At 42.6% G+C, this 17,317-nt stretch overlaps 1 protein-coding gene across 1 annotated transcript in view; it reads right to left on the bottom strand.

Annotated features, from left to right (window-relative positions):
- Window positions 1-17,317, bottom strand: part of SLC24A3 (solute carrier family 24 member 3) — a 481,527-nt gene that overhangs the window by 13,296 nt on the left and 450,914 nt on the right. The window contains exons 13-15 of the mRNA XM_055305422.1: window positions 16,831-16,997; window positions 15,561-15,675; window positions 14,160-14,272 (exon numbers count right to left, since the gene is read on the bottom strand). Coding sequence (XP_055161397.1) covers window positions 14,160-14,272; window positions 15,561-15,675; window positions 16,831-16,997 — 395 coding nt within the window. The remainder of the gene's footprint in view (window positions 1-14,159; window positions 14,273-15,560; window positions 15,676-16,830; window positions 16,998-17,317) is intronic.

The raw sequence follows: 17,317 nt of genomic DNA, 5'->3' as shown, positions 1-17,317 counted from the left end.
TCTTTGCTGTTGAGTTTAATAAGTTCTTTATAGATCTTGGAAACTAGCCCTTTATCTGATAGGTCATTTGCAAATATCTTCTCCCATTCTGTAGGTTGTCTTTTAGTTTTGTTAACTGTTTCTTTTGCTGTGCAGAAGCGTTTTATCTGTATTAAGTCCCAATAATTCATTTTTGCTTTTGTTTCTTTTGCCTTCACAGATGTATCTTGCAAGAAGCTGCTGTGGCCAAGTTCAAAAACAGTGTTGCCTGTGTTCTCCTCTAGGATTTTGATGGAATCTTGTCTCACATTTAGATCTTTCATCCATTTTGAGTTTATCTTTGTGTATGGTGCAAGAGAGTGGTCTAGTTTCATTCTCTGCACGTGGCTGTCCAATTTTCCCAGCACCATTTATTGAAGAGACTGCCCTTTTTTCCAGTGGATAGTCTTTCCTGCTTTGTCGAATATTAGTTGACCATAGAGTTGCCCATTTCTGGATTCTCTATTCTGTTCCATTGATCTATGTGTCTGTTTTTGTGCCAGTACCACACTGTCTTGATGATCACAGCTTTGTAGTACAACTTGAAATCCGGCATTGTGATGCCCCCGGTTCTGGTTGTCTTTTTCAATATTAGATTGGAGATTCCAAGGACCTCCTCCTTGGGTTTGACTAGTTTGTTAGAGTGGACACATTTTACCAACTAGATGACAGGTATGTTATATAAGGATATAACAAGAGTAGCCAGATGGAAGAGATGTACAGGGTGAGGTATTGGAAAAGGGAGCAGAGCCTCCATAGTGTCCCCAGCAAACCACTGTCCCCAAATCTCCACATGTTCACTAATCCAGAAGCTCTCTGAACCCTGTCCCTCTGGAAGCTTCACTGCAGAGGCAATTGATTAATTCACTGGCTATTGGCAACTGATTCAACTTCCAGCCTCTCTCGTCTTCCTGGAGGTCAGGGTTTGGATTGGAAATTTCAGCCTTTTAATTACATGGTTGGTTCTCCTGACAACCAGCTCCCATCCTTAGGTGGGATCCAAAAGTCACTTCATTAACATAAAAGAAGATACCTATAGCTCTTTGGAAAAATCCAGAAATTTTAGGAGCTCTGTTCTAGAAACAGGGATGAAGATCAAACGTATTTCTTACTATACATCACAATATCACACGTAACCAAGGAGCTGGTAAGGGATTAGTGTAGACTGAGAATTGGAATTCTGACAGTAAATTCTAGACTCTTCCTTGCACCCTGAAGGGCACGTGGAAAATGCTAGAATTCTCTTCACCCACTAATAGCCCTCAAAAGTGGCATCCTAGTCCTTCCTGCCTATCATTTCTGAAACCATCCTGAATAAACTGTCACTCTGAATAAGCTGTAAGAACTACAGATGTCAGTGTGGCAAATGCCCTTGAGACCGCATGTCCCAGTACTCCTTCTTATCATTTTTGTGGGATAATGAGTACTGCCTCTCCACAATGAGTACTAGTGTCTGTGCCTGGAGAGCTTGTCCCCGAACTATGGAAGTGTCAAGCTGCCCTGTATCAGTGACTCTTGGGATGGATACATAAATACGAGGCTCCCCTGCCCCTCAGATGGGGTCATTCTGAGATAGGAGTGTGCACCATTTGCTAGAGGCCCTCAACCTCATGGGCTCAACTTTAGTCACCGTGACTGCTATTGGCTGCCTTCCTTACCCATCTCACCTCCCCGCTTCCCCGCTGGAGTGTCCCACCTCTCCTCAATACCTGCCTCACCTCAAATCTTTGTCTCAGGATTGAACGGTGTTTGGGGGTGGATCTAAACTGGAGTAGTTAAATAAATAGGCTTCAGGCCTTAGGCAACCCAGGAAAGCCCATCCACAGGGGATCTGTAAATCCCCAAATATCACCTCATTTTTCTGACACAGTGCCTGAAATTTAACACAAGATTTCCCTTAATGGGATTGGGTAGCATCACTGTAGCTCCCAGGAGCTCTGCTAGGACAACCTCAGGAAGAACCATTCAGTAAGACGTTGGCCAACAGTCCCCAGATTCCCTATCCAGATGCTGTGGTAACAGTTTGGCCCTGGCATTCTGGCATTTTGCTGCCTTCCATGGTGCAAATGCTCCAGTCTGGCTGGTTGTAAGCCACCATTATGGCCTCACTGAAGGTGGGGTTACAAAGAGTCATGCAATCTCTTCTGGTGAACCTGTAAGAGGAGGTTTCAGTGCCCCACTGTCTGTTCGTGGTTGGGAAAGGGATTATCAGAACAAAGGAAAGCCGGACCTGGCAGCAGGAGCAGTATCCAGATGTTGGGAACCTGATTTGGGAAAGCTTACTCCCAAAGATGAGAAGGAAGGATGTGCAAGTACTTAAGAACTGACTAGCTTGTTGGTTTATGCCACACAGGCCCAGGCCTTCTCCTGGGTTCTGGGGAGCATTAGTTGAGAGAGATCTAGCTCCTGCACATCAGTGATAACAGTCCCATGGGATTCTGGAGGGAGTAAATTTGGCAGGAGTAGCCTTCTTGGAGGAGGAAATGGTTGGCTGAAGGTTGGTCTTAGAAGAAAAGCTTTCGGGAAAGCCTTGATGTACTTGGTCACACCACCCTTGAAACATTCTCCTGGCTCCACAGCCCCACTTTCTGGTTGACTGTTCCTCAGCCTCCTTCACTAGATGTTTTTATTTTTCCCAACCCAACATCAGAATATAGTTCTGGGCTCTCTTCTATATCTACCTTTACTTCCTTTATGAGCTCTATGCCTCGAAAACCATTTAAAGCTACTGATTTCCAAGTTTATGCCTGCAGCCAAGACCTCAGCCCTGAACTCAGGCCCATTTATCCCACTGTCTACCTGACATCTCCACTTGGATGACCCTCACACATATCATACATAATCTGTCCCCTTGTTACTTCCTCCTAAATATGTTCCCCATCCCACCACCTGTCTTCCTCATCTCCATAAAGGGCACTAGAAATTACTTTCAATTTTTCTTTCTCATCCCCTCCATACATCCATCAGAAAACCTTGTCAATTCTTTTGAAAAATCTCTTTTTATCCCTTTCTACTCTCACACTACCTTATCTCATGTCGCCAGCATCTTGTCACCAGCTCCCTAACTTGTCTTCCTCTTCTTTGCCTTCTCGTAATGCATTTTCACACAGTATAAAATATTATCTTAAAACATAAAGTGAATCATACCTTTACCTTGTTTGAATCCTCAATGGCAGTTAAAGCACAATCCAAACTTTTCACAACAGCCAACAAAATCTCTGGATGACCAGACCCTTGCTTAGTCCCAAATCATCTCCCCTTTAACATGTATTTAGGGGCTGATGCTAAAGCAACCACCAAGTTCTGCTGATTTTTATTCTGCAGTTCCTTCTGGTGCCTTTTATTGTTCTGCTTTACTGCTATAACTGAAGTGGAGTGGGCCACTGATCTCAATTCCTCTCCCCTGTAGTAGAGTTCTGTGACCACCTCCTTTCCACAGCCTTGTGGTAGACAGGAGCATTTCTCTGCCTCTTGGATTTGGGTTTGGCCATGTGATCTACTTTAGCCAATGGGATATTAGTGGATTTAACACAAACGCAGGTTTGAAATGTATATCCATCATTGACATGACTTCTTGTGCCTTTCATCCTGGAAGGAATGTGTCTCAGGAAGTCAGTGGTCCAAAGAGGATGAGAGACACAGGAATAGTCCCGTCTGAAGTTTGGATCCAAACCTAGATCAGCCAACACCTGTCACCTTGTAGATGCATGAATGAGAAATACATGCTAATGTATGGCAGGCTGCTGAGTTTGGGGATGGTTTGTTATGCAGCATTATGGTAGCAATAGCTAACTTATACAGCTACCCTAGTCCAGGTCACTATGTTTTCTCTCTCCTGCAAATGTCTCATAGCCAGTCTTACCTATCATCAGTCTGATCTGGCTCCAACCCCTTCTCTTATAGTAGTCAGAATCTTCTTTCTAAAAGGAGCATATAATCACAACACTCCCTCCCTCATAACCCTTCATTTTCCTACTGCCATGGCTCTAGCTCACCATATCCTTTAGCACATGGTCCCTCTCTGTCTCTTGTTTCATCCCAGCCACTCATCCCTCTACTCTGCCATATCCCTCCTGCTCCCACATACCCCCAACTCCCATCCCAGGTGTTATTCTCAGGTCTTTCCGAGTGTGAAGTTTTCTTGGATCTCAATCTTCTACAAGCTGTCCCTCTTACATTCTTTACCGCTTGGCTCCCGATAATCTCAGGTTCTCAGAATAAGCATCACTTACAAGCATTGGAGGTCCCCAACCCCTGCCACATACCATGCAACTCCTGCACCACTAGCCCTTAGGAGGTCATGCATCACACTTTGTTTTGGAATTGCTTGTATTACTGTCTCTTTCCAGAGGTTGCAGTTCCAGGGGCACAGGACAGTGTCTGGCCTGCTCACTGAGGTATTCCCAATGGTGGTTACCAGTTTAGCACACAGTAAGCATTCAGTTAATGTTTGATCAGAAAAAGAATGAACTGGGCAGAAAGTATAGGATAAGAATCTTTCTGATCACCTCTTCTTTTTCTCTTTGTGGATTCTGGGGTTAGATGCGTTCTTGCTTGGAAAAAAAAATAGACTCTTCCTCCCTCTATTACTTTGTGGATTTGCTTTGCATTTCTAAGGCTTAGCTTAGAGATCTGAGTTTTGTTCTGGCTTCCTGGAGCTTGCCTGGTGACTTTCTTAGTTCTGCTAGAGCATGTGGAACAGACATTCATCACCAAAATGGGACAAGAAGTGCTCATTTCCCAAACTCTGAGTTTTAAAAATATTTCAGGCACTTAGGTAGCTAGCTGGCTTCTGAGCAAACCGCAAGTGCTAAGAAATGTCAAAATCTGTAAGACTGCATTTATTCCTCACTATCAAATGCCTGAACCTAATACCATGCACAAAACAGCTGTCTTGATGGTAATTACCCAATAATTATGACTTGGAAACTCCAACTAGTAGAGATGGAAAAATTGCTTCAGAATTGTCAGCAGGTCTGTTGTGAGGGCAGGAGAGACTATTAAACCCCCACAGGCTTCTGGGTTCTGATGGGAGAGATGTAGAGAGATGTCATGGGATTACTGTCATGCTAAATGGAAGGAGGCCCCTGAGTGTCCTTACAGAAATGAAGCCTCTCTCTCTCAGAAAAAGCTGGAGGTGAAGAGGGAAGGCAAAATGCTCATGGCAAATAAACCCTGAAGTTTGCTTTTTCATGTACCTGGAACTATTTTTCCAAGTGAGTTGGGTATCATGTTATGAGGTTACACAGATGCCCTACACATGTGGCTGAGCATTGGGGGCTGGGCTGGGGGGCCTGATGAAAACCAGGTAGGACCCAGGGACTGAAAAATGTGTAATCCTCATGGAAGGATCAAAAATATTTCCTCCAATCTTTAGTCAGAAATCCATTGTAGACATATAAGGCATCATGGCCTGGGCAGTGAGGAATCTGGGGGTCAGGAGTTGTTTATTCCTTCCAGGTCCTTCTTTATGTAAAGCTGCAGAACTCACTTAAGCCTAAAAGCAGATCCTGTCCTCTCTTCTAGCAGAGATTCAAACTCAGAGATGTATCTGGTCTAAAATCCCATCCCAGTGATGCCCCTCATGCTCCTGTGTCCTCAACCATGCATGGTGGCATTGTGGTGCTCTTTGTTTTTGGCAATAGTCTCCTCCTTCCTACTGTGGCAAGAAAAAAAAGTCTCACTATATTCTCTGCCTATTTCTGGCTGTGACAACCTCTTTGACCTGCAGAAGAGGACTTGGGATAGCAATGCACAAAGAGTGAAACCCATGACTCCTGCCCACCTCACTCCTGCATTTCTATTGCCTGGCTTCCTTCCCTTCTATTCTCAGACACAGCATGTTTCAGTGCCTTGGCACTAGTATTCCCTCTTTCTAGAATGCTCCTCCTGCCCTCTTTCTAATCATTTGCTCTTCAGCACAGAACCCACCTCCCTGTCCAATGAATCCAGTGATGTGTGCCACTCACCCTATCACATCATTGTCTTCATGAGGCTTTTGCTCTCCCAAGTTAGCACATTCATGTACTTGTCACTCATGAACTGTCTGACTTCCCCCTCACTCCGGTGCATATTCTAAGGCGGAGGGTCTCCTCTATCTTGTAATTCTGTGTTCTTAGCACCTCTCCAAGTTCTTGACACATTTAGCAGCTGCACAAACAACAGTGTTGATTGAAGAAATAATCCTTGCCTTACTTAATTGTTGTCAGGACTAGATGAAGCCATGCAGGCATGGTGTCCCTAGAGTGCCTGGCACATAGGTACTCAATGAATATCAAGCTATTCCTTTTTTTTTTTTTTAAAGATTTACTTATTTGAGAGAGTGAGTGCGTAAGTAGTGGGAGGTGCAGAGGGAGAGGGAATCTCAGGCAGACTCCACCCTGAGTGCAGAGCCTGATATGAAGCTCTATCTCACAACCCAGAGATCATGACCTGAGCTGAAACCAAGAGACATTTAACTGATTGAGCCACCCAAGCGCCCCTAAGCTATTCTTATTGCTGTTATCTTCCCTTGTGCTCTTTTATCAGGTTATCCTTTTCCTTCATTTTGTTCTATTCACATGTTTTCTACCCACAGTGGGAAATTTAGGATCATTGGTGCATCCATCCATCTATCCATGCATGCATCCATCCATCCATCCAACAAATACTTGTTGAGCATGTTCTAAGTTCCAGGCACTACCAGGCATAGAGGAAACAATAAATGCATAAGATGAGAATAGTTCTTGCCCTTAGGGAGATCACCTATCTGGGGGAGACTCAGGTAAAGGAGCAAAGGTAAGCTTTGATGGGAGCTGCTCAAAAACACAGGAACGACATCTGATCCAAGCTTGGGAGATCACATTAGACATCCAAGCTGACACCTAAAGGTGAGCTGGAGCAGACAAAAGAAGCCTCTCGTAGCAGCCCCTTTATCCCTTCTGTGAGGTGATCTGGTTCCAGATGGCCATTTTCCGGGACCCCTGGCTTCCAGGAAAACCAAAAGACAGAGATTTATTGGGCCAAATCCTAGGTCACTACTTTGGTCTACCATTACTAGCAAAGATATAGTCTTTACAAGTAAAGTCTCCCAGAAAATTAAAGTCCATTTCTCTATAGGCCAGCAACTTAATTGTTTTTGATGAGAATATTTCCCAACTTTTTCTTGATGACTCAGAATCACCACTACAAATATAAATTCTTTTTACCTGAGCTGAAATATGGCAAAGCTCTCAGAAGTTTGTATGTATGTATGTATGTATACATATGTATGTATGTGTGTATTTATCTCAGAAGTTATTGATGCACAAGGAGTTGCTTTGCCCCTACTTTTGAGGAAATAAGATTTATTTCTTTCTTCTTCTTTCTTTCTTTCTTTCCTTTCTTCAAAGATTTTATTTATTTATTCATGAGACACACACAAAGAGAGAGAGAGGCAGAGACACAGGCAGAGGGAGAAGCAGGTTCCATGCAGGGAGCCCTACATGGGACTAGATCCCGGGTCTCCAGGATCACACCCTGGGCTGAAGGCGGCGCTAAACCGCTGAGCCACCCAGGCTGCCCAAGATTTATTGTCTATTTAAACAAGTAAAATGTCCTGCTATGTGCAAGATGGCAAAGTGTGCAGTGTGAATGGCAAACACAAAATGGATATGGTCCTACATTCTAATAGCAAGTAGATGATGTGGGTACATAACAGACAATGTAGGAAAGAGAATGGATCAACAGGGACATGGAGAACAGATGATGTAATGTGCAGTGCAGGCTGTATTTGGGCAGCACATGGAAGGGCTAGAGAGCTAGGCATGTGGTCAGGACTTGAAATATTCTTTTGCCTATGGGATTTCCTCTTTGTTGAATGCCCTCCCAACCAAAGAGATCAAACTATCTGACTAAAATACAAAAAAAAAAATGTAGCATTTTAAAGAATGCTGCTAGGATCTGAGGCTGGTTTTATTACTCTGTCCCTCCCTAAATCAGCTCACCTGGCTGTACTTCCCTGCCTTTTGACCATTTACTTTTTTGTTTTGACTCAGGCTCAAAACTTTTCCTTAAGTTAAGATTTTACTATTTATAAAATATAGGATTCTAGACCACATAGCTTTAAACTAAATACATCATGGGCTTCCTAATATCTCCTAAGTTGTGAATATTACTAAAAAACAAGTAGACATATTTCTAAAGAAGACATACAGATGGCCAACAGACACATGAAAAGATATATGTCTAACATCACCTGTTATTGGGGAAATACAAATCAAAACCACAATGAGATATCACTTCTCCTGTGTCAGAATGGCTAAAATCTAAAATACAAAGATTAACAAGTATTTGCAAAGATGTAGAGAAAAAGGAATCCTTGTGCATTGTTGGTGAGAATTTAAATTGGTGTGGCTACCATGGAAAACATTATGGAGAGGGTTCCTCAAAAAATTAAAAGTAGAAATACCACATGATTCAGTAATTCCACTCCTGGATATTTACCCAGAAAAAACAAAAACATTAACTCAAAAAGATATATGCATTCTATGTTTGTTGCAGAATTATTTACAATAGCTAAGACCCAGAAGGAACCTAAGTGTTCATCAATAGATAAATTGATAAGGAAGATACAGCAGAATATTATACTGCCATAACAAAGGATCAGGTCATGCCATTTGAGACAACATGGATGGACCTAGAGGTTATTAGGATAAGTTAAATAAGTCAGACTGAGAAAGACAAATACTCTTATGATTCCACTCATAAATGGAATCTCATAAAGGAATAAACAACAAAAAGCAGAATCAGACTTATAAATACAGAGAAGAAACTGGTGATTGCTAGAGGGGAGGAAAGTGGGATGATAGCAAAATGGGTGAAGGGGAATGGGAGATATAGGTCTCCAGTTACAGAATGAGTAAGCCATGGGAATAAAAGAGTATAAGGAATACAATAAATGATACTGTAATAGTGATGTAATGGGACAGACAGTAGCTATACTTGTGTTGAACAAAGCATAATGTATAAACTTGTCAAAACGCTAAGTTGTACTCCTGAAACTAATGTAATATTGTGTGTCAACTATATTCAAATTTTAAAAATAAATTAAAAAATAGGTTAACAAAAATTTTCCTTTGAATTTTAAAAGTTCAAAATGAAATCTTTTCCACACATGGTTCTGAAACAACTGTATGTCCACATTCAAAAGAATGAAGCTGGACCCCTACCTCACACCATATATATATATATATATATATATATATATATATATATATATATATATCTTGATTTCCCTGGGGTTCATGAACTGTTTATAGATTACATTACTGAATTTCTGCTTTCAAAAGAGAGGCCTGCATTGGACGTTTGTATTCTGGGAATAAAATGAATACCCCTCTGGAACTGAGTACAGAAATAGCAACATTTGGATGAAAATGCAACGACATGTCTTTCTCCAGTCTCTTGACCAAAAGTTCCCCCAGGAGCACTCTCTTGTGTGTCATGGCTGTTGGCACAGAAGTAGCCTGTTTCTTGTCCTGTATTTTCCCCTCCACTTCAGTTAAAGGCAATCTTAAACCACAGAATTAGATGTGCTCCTTGCACAATCCCAGCAGAATGACCAAAGTGACCCAGTTATGTCATCTACAGATGGAAAATGTGAATTTGGGCCAAACATCTAATAGGGCCTGAATTTTTGTCTCCATGATTTCACCCTGTCACTAAGTCTGGGACCTGAAAAGCATATGTTTTCATGGCTGTGGGTGTTAGTGAATGAGAATTATGCTTAATTTTCTGCTCTCTGAAGAGTGTTGGGAGAATGTCAGAAGGACAGGAAAAGAGGGCAGATCATTGGGATTCATTCATGGTAGACAATGTGCTTTGCTGAATTGGAATTTTAGGTCTGATATCCATGTTCAGTCAGAGAGATTTCAAAGCTGGAGGGGAGGAACTGGTTTGCTTCTAGAATGAGTTTTGAGTTGCTGTTCTTATTTGGAAAGGTTTTGATTTCATCTTAGATGAGGTGACCTGTAACTACAGTAAAGAAAAAATAAACACAATGGGTCTTAGAGACACAGGAAGGATGTACATCCCCTGTCCCTGTCTGTGCATTTCCCCACTAGAGAGAGTCCATGTGGTAAAAGTCTATTATTTATGGATCAAATTTCTAGTATATTTAGAGCACAGTTTCTTTCCATCTTTTTGCTGCCTGCTAGTCTCTTCACCAGAGGCAACAAAAAGTAGTTGAAATTCATAACTTTAATAAGAGATAAGTGGGGAAATGAAACAGAGGAACACCAGGATCTGTTGAGTTCTCCAGCAGATCCACACCCAGTGCTCTGATTTGGGTTAAGGGGCACAGAAGACAGGCAGAGTCGGGGGTGCCAATGAAGATGGAATCTAAAGGTGGACCGTGAAGTGGGAGACAGAATATTTCATAGAGCAAAGCTTGAGCCTGTGGAGGGAGGGATACACCCAAGCCTGAGTATGACTAACCAATGACAGAGGGTCACGACTAGTATTTCCAAAGGAAGGTAAGTCGATTCAACGCTTTTTTCATAGTTCAAGTATGTACATGCCCTATACTATGTGCCACGGGGAAGCTTACCCTCATGGAGCTTCTTGCGGTCAGAATGTCGAGGTAAAGCACGTGTTTTTTAAAAAAAGAATAGAAGATTGCCATGAAGCTGTCCTCCAAATCTCAGGAATGAAGCAAAGACAAATTAAAATGTAAGGAATACTGTCATTTGGAAAAATAATTAGGCATGTGTAAAGAGCTTTAAAGTGCTTATATTCTATATAACAACTCTAGCCCTGGGAAAATAACCTCAAGTGCTAATACAGTTTTATGTATAATTTTTATAGATCTTTAAAATCTATAAGATCAATGTACAAAGATGTGTATTGTATCATTATTTATAACCATGAAAATCTTGAAGCAATATGTATCTAACAGCAGCATCATGGTTACGTAAATTTTAGTGTAATAAGAATATGAGGTTGCCTTTAAAGATGATGTTTCTAGTAAGATTTTAAGAAAAACATGTTTGCTATATTAAGGAGTGAAAAAAAGAGCAATGCACACAATTGTACAGTGAAGTCTCACCTATGTAAACCAAAGTGGAAAGAAAAATATGCTGACATATTAACAATTGATATTTATAGACTGAACTGTGCATAATTTTTATTGCATCCTCTGACCTCACAGAGTCGCTTGGGTGGCCACAGCCACATGTGGCTACCTAAATTGAAATTAATTAGAATCAAATTAAAATAAAAAATCGAGGTCTTCACTTGAACCAGCCACATTTTAAGTTATTAAATAGTCTCATGGAGCTTTTGGCTACTCTATATGACAGTACAATATAGAACACTTCCATCATTATAGAAAGTTCTATTGGGCAGGCACTGCTCCAGAGTATTCTATAATTAGAGTTTCTCTAATTTTTTATGAAGACCATGTGCTATTTTTCTAATCAGAAAAAAGGAATAACAAAGTCAAGTTAAGATGATTTGACTGTAGAAAAACCCGAGAGATGATGTGAGGAATGGCAAGACAGAATCAAGGTGAACTTGTATTTTAAGGAAGAGTGACTTTAATGAGAGATATTCAGTATAATAGATAATATTGTCCTCACCTTAAGTACAGGAATGGTGTGTTAACTTGGAGAGTCCACACATGGCCCAGAAAAAGGAGTTCAAAGAGGCAGGATTGGTCAATGTGCTCCAGGATGGTTGTTGTGGCAGAGAGAAAAACCTTATAATATGGGTGGATGTCTCAGATAAAGCAACTCAGCAGCTCTGGTAAAAGGTTATCCAGCAAATCCTCCTGTTGGGCTTCCACTCTCAACCTGACACCCTAGACTTTAGAGTCTGCTAGTGCCCACTGACACTTGCATGTTCTCTCTGTCCTTGATGCACAGTTAAACAAGTGTCCTGGAGCTTCCTATCTGGCATTTGTATATCTTACTACCATCTGTTTACATCCTCGCATATACATCAAACTCTTGTGAACTTGGTTGATGTGCGTCCCTTCATAATTGCCTGATGGACAACAATGTCACTCATAAAATTTTAGGAAGATTATCTGGAACCCTGTGACCACCCAGTGGATGATGTCCTTTCAGTGGCCAACTTGGAGGACATTTCTTCAGTGTCTATTTTACATGCATCACTTAAAAACATGAAGCAAGTTCAAGATTTAGGACAAGGGCTGTGAGTGAAATAGAAACAAGGGCTGTGGAGAGAGATGCCATTGGTGGTGGTGGTGGGGAGGGTCCAGAAAGGAATTCTGAATGAGACACACCTGGAAGAAGGGACATAATTTCCAATGGGAAGAGGATGGGATGTGTGCATCTGAGGCAGAGTAGTCTTTAGTAGGAGGGGAAAGATGAGGAGATTCAGGCACAGTGACTCTGAGGGGCACTGGCTTGGCTTTACGCAATGTCTAAGACAGAGAGTAGTCTGGAGGTGTAATGTTTAGGGTGCACTGTTGGGGCTATTGAAGAACTGGCCTTTCTGGTGGGAATCTGTTGACATTACAAATAGGCAAGGCTAAGTGGTCCTTATCCCTGGGCTTAGGGCCCAGGATTAAAACTCATGCTGCTGAATCTCTCATAAAAGTCGTCAAAGACATCATTTTCTAAATCAATATTGTATTGTCATGGAAGTTTGGATATCATTATTTGTTTATTGTCTGATGAGCACTCACATGATCTGACCCTGCCTAGTCTCCCAACTGCCTCTCAAAGCATGGGGACCCTCCCCCAGGCTCACTCTATTCCATTTACACTGGATTTGCTTTTGTCTCTCCAACATGCCAATTGCATCTCTGCCTTAAAGCCTTTCCACTTGCTGTTCTTTTTGCCTGGAATGCTCCATGCTGCCCCAATTTCCCCATGGCTGTTCTCTCTACTCATTCAGATTTCATGTCATAGTTCTCTCCTGAGAGAAGCCTTCCCCCAAGGGAATGTGGTCTTTCTCACCATGGTATTCCCCAAAGTCACAGACAACAGAGGAGAGAGATCTCCACTCCTTAGAACACATTCTGCTTCTTTCCATCTCCTTGTGCTGATCTTCACCCTCTGGTGAAATTTCTCAGCCAAGAGGTAACTTCAGATGAACCAAAAACACGTGGACTTTCTGCATGGATTTCAATTTCATTGCATCTGGCTGGACCTTCCCTAGTTGAAACAGCCACTCACCAAGGAGCTTGGAGGACAATCATCATCTGATAAAATAGGCCATCATATTTCCTTCAGGATACACAATTACTTAACAACAAATTGTGTAGATAGACCAAAGTAATGCTCAGTAGCACATTTAGAGAACCAGCACTGGGCTGGGTGTAAAAACTCTGGAGCACATTATTCTTTTCTTCCTGTGTCTTCCTGTGGAAAAATCTTGAATTGCAGCGTCTTCCTCAGTCAGTCCTCAGACAGTGTCTTGGACAGAATTGCCATCAGCAGAAGGGGAATATTTTAACAAATTGGGAAAGAGGGCTGTACCCGCTGTGTCACTCACCTACACATATATCTGAAATCACAACCAGCTTAGCCTCGAGAAACAGCGTGGAGGCCATCATCTCAGGGTCTGACTGTCATCAGATCTCTGGGAGGGAGGAAGGGCATTTTGCATTTTTTGTCCCTTCCTTCATGAATGAAATTATTTTGCCCACAAAGCAAACACACCAGACAGGGGGTGGCAGATGATGGTCCATAGGCCAAATGTGGCCAGCCTCCTATTTTTGCATCATCTATGAGTTAAAAATGATTTTTCTATTTTACAATGGTTAAGCAGAATGAAAAGAATCCTATATCACAGATCATGACATGTAAAAATCATAAAGAATTCAAATTTCAGTTTCTGTACAGAAAGTTGCATTGAAACAGCCACACTTGCTCATTTACACATTGTCTACAGCTAGGGCAACAGAGGTGGATAGCTGTGACAGAGACCATCTGGCCCACAAAGCCCAAAGTGTTACTATCTGGCCCTTCACAGAATAAGTTTGCCAATCCTGTTTTCAAGGCCTGAATTTCCCCACAAGCCTGATTTTGGAAGGTCTTCAGTGAGGAAGAGTTTATCTCTCAACAATTAGTATTTCCACATCGCCTTTGCCCTGAAAACAGTGTCCCCAAAGCCCAAGACTTGAAGAGGAATCACAGGCAAAACCAACTCACGTAGGATCCATAGTCCACAGCCAGGGTCTGTAGGGCCCATGGGAGACCAAGGCCAATGAGGATATCAAACACATTGCTCCCAATAGAGTTGGACACAGCCATGTCTCCCATGCCTGCAAAGAAAAGAGGTCACTTAAGTGAAGAGGGGATCTGAGGCTAGTGCAGGGGCCTTCCAAAAGGACTCTCTCAACCCTTGATCTGACAGCCAGAGACTTAGCAGCAGGTTTGCTAGCTTGTTGGCTAGATGGTTCCCTCCCAGGCCACCACCCTTATTTTCAATAGAATATGTATTTTCAGTAGAAAGGGATGGAATAGAACAGGTCAGAATAGAATGAAATGCACCTTCCACTGAACTGTTGACCTTTCAACATGATCATTAGCTAAATGTGAATGTTTGCAAAAGCCAAATATAGTTCCCCAAATTCTGAAGCATCCTTATAGAAAGGACAAACTCGACAGTGCTATTAAGCCTCTCATGAGCTCACCAACTCATATGTTAGTACCATCTCCCAACTGCTCTACACTGTCTTTAATTCTTTTTCTAAGTAGTTGAGCACTATTAAGAAAAATAATGTAAGCAGTGGAATTTTGTGAGGACTTCTAGGGGACACTGTGCTAAGTGTTGTAGCTGCACACTATGTTTGTTGAAAACAAATGCAATCTAGCACAAATCAGTCACATAAATTAGAATGGGTGCCGGCGAAGGGCATAGCCATCTGGAAGGGGCATCCATCTGTGAGCTTGGTTTTGAAGGAGGGGAGGCTCTGCCATACACTGAGGACTGACCTGTGGCAACCACCACTGCCAGGGTCCTGCAGCTGGGTAGACCATAGGAGTCTGTTTTCTCTAAGTTTTGGTTTCCCCATCCATCAAATGGGGTCTGATTTTCTCTACCCTGTAGAGTTGTTTAAATAAGATAATATCCCTAAGCTGCTTTGTTTGATGTGTGGCACTCAGCAAAGGTTAGCTATCATTACATTTATGACTATTTTTAATAATAGAAGGATGGTAACACAAGCTCCAAATGGGGCTTTGCATGCTACCTAGAAATGTCTCTGCCTTTCTTTTCTTTCTTTCTTTTTTTTTTTAAATTTTATTGATTTATTCATGAAGACACACAGAGAGAGGCAGAGACATAGGCAGAGGGAGAAGCAGGCTCCCTGTGGGGAGCCCGATGTGGGACTTGATCCCCAGATCAGGGTCACACCCAAAGGCAGACGCTCAACCACTGAGCCACCCAGGTGTCCCCATCTCTGCCTTTCTTAACGGTAGATCTTCTTCCTCTGTTCTTTTGATTCCAGTTAGCTTTTTAACCAACAGTGCACTGAAGTCACCCATCACCCTTACCCAGAGGAGACCCCTTTCTTCCCTATCCCCGCCCCATCTAAGTGGAGATCCCACCTTGTCGGGCCACAATAAGGCTGGCCATGCAATCGGGCACACTGGTTCCAGCTGCCAGGAAAGTGATCCCCATGATGACATCAGGAATCCCCAGTGTGTATCCAATGATTGTGACCTGGAAGAAGCAGGAAGAGGTAGTGATCTGGGGGTTGATGCCAGCTCTACCTGCTAGTGGATCCTCTGCCCAAGAAGAACAGAAGGCTGCAGTCTGAGTGGTCTGCCCAGGGGGCAATGTCTGCTCTCCATATCAGTGTAGATGGCAAAGAACATTGAGTGGAGCAGACTGGGACTGCAGGTCAGGGGACCAGGGTGCAGTTATGGAATCCATGTTTTCCAACCAGAGATTGGCATTTATATGTGTTCCTTTCAGGTGAGGCAGGAAGCTTGAGAGAGAAGAAACAGTTCCTGGGAAAAGGTGATTTGAGGACAGAATATCTGAACTTAGGAGGGTCCTGGGAAACCCAAGATGGATGGCTGCTGTGCTGCACTGGACTAGGTTTGCTCCCTAGTTCAAAAGAAAAGTCAGAAATGGGCAATGAATTCTGGAGGGTTGTGTTTCCTAAACTGGCTTTCAGGCAGAGGCTGTTTTGAGCCATAACCCCATAATCAATGCCAGTCCTTGAATCCTTGTTTTAGCTTCAGAAGAGACCCTTGATGGTCACCTGGTCCAAGGGCCTTATTTTCTGGTTGACAAAACTGTGACTCAGTTAGAGGAAGTGGCTATGACAGCTGGGATTATGACTCCCCAATTCCTCATGTCTTTCCTTCATGCTCTTTGCCTTGTGGCTCTGCTATTCTTCTCACTAGAGCAGGTGGAGTATAGTTTCTCCACTCCACTGAGAGTGAGCAGAAGCCACAGGCCATGGCAATGTTTCCACTGGCCCTCTGGCATTCAAACAATCTGCCACGAGAAGAGCATCACCCAGGTAGCCACAGGTCCACGGACAATGGGTCAACATATGGAGTAGACATGAAACCCACCCACGGCCTGAATCAAACACAACCATGCTGTGGCCTAAAGCAGAACTGCTCAGTCAGTGCTGGCTAAGATTCATCGAACCACACTCAACCTGCAGATATGTGAGCAGGAGGAGAACTTCTTGTGATTCGAAAGCACCGAGTTTAAGGGTTGTTTGGTATGCTGCTTATTGAGGCAATAGCTGACTGACAGTTACAGGGCTGAAACCACACTTCCTATTCCCCTCTGATTGAGTGTATTTTTTCTCTCTAAAGAGATCTAGCAATGCCATGGGGTCCTCAATACACTCACCATCCACACCATCATGTAGGAGAAAGCTGCTATCCATAATGTGGAAGAAGCAAATGTCACCATAAACCATTTTTCCCAGCGGGGCTTGTTGCAGTTGGGTACAGTGAAGTATAAGACAAAACTCAGTGGCCAGGTGAACACCCACTTCACTGTTTCCAGTTTTCCAGCTGGGAAAATAGGAAAGGCAAAAAAATTTAGTGAGTTTATTTCTCTGTTTTACCAGCCCTCCATGCTATTTTCCCTAGACATTTGTATCCTAATTGATGACCTGTGAAATAAGCCTTATTATGTTGTTCTTTTCATAAAAGACACAAATAGTTTTCCACCAGCGACAAAACCTGGTGTACAAGATCAGGCAGGATAAAAACAGTTATCCACTGCTCACCTGCTAGCTAGGCACCCAAATGACAGAGGAGTCATTTCTGAGTATGCAGGGCTGGGAGGATGGTTTGGCACATAGGGCCAGGTGGGAAAAGATGAGGAAGAT

This window comes from Nyctereutes procyonoides, unplaced genomic scaffold, assembly GCF_905146905.1.
Source record: "Nyctereutes procyonoides isolate TBG_1078 unplaced genomic scaffold, NYPRO_anot_genome, whole genome shotgun sequence".
Classification (NCBI taxonomy): Eukaryota; Metazoa; Chordata; class Mammalia; order Carnivora; family Canidae; genus Nyctereutes; species Nyctereutes procyonoides.
This window is presented reverse-complemented; position numbering and strand designations above follow the sequence as displayed.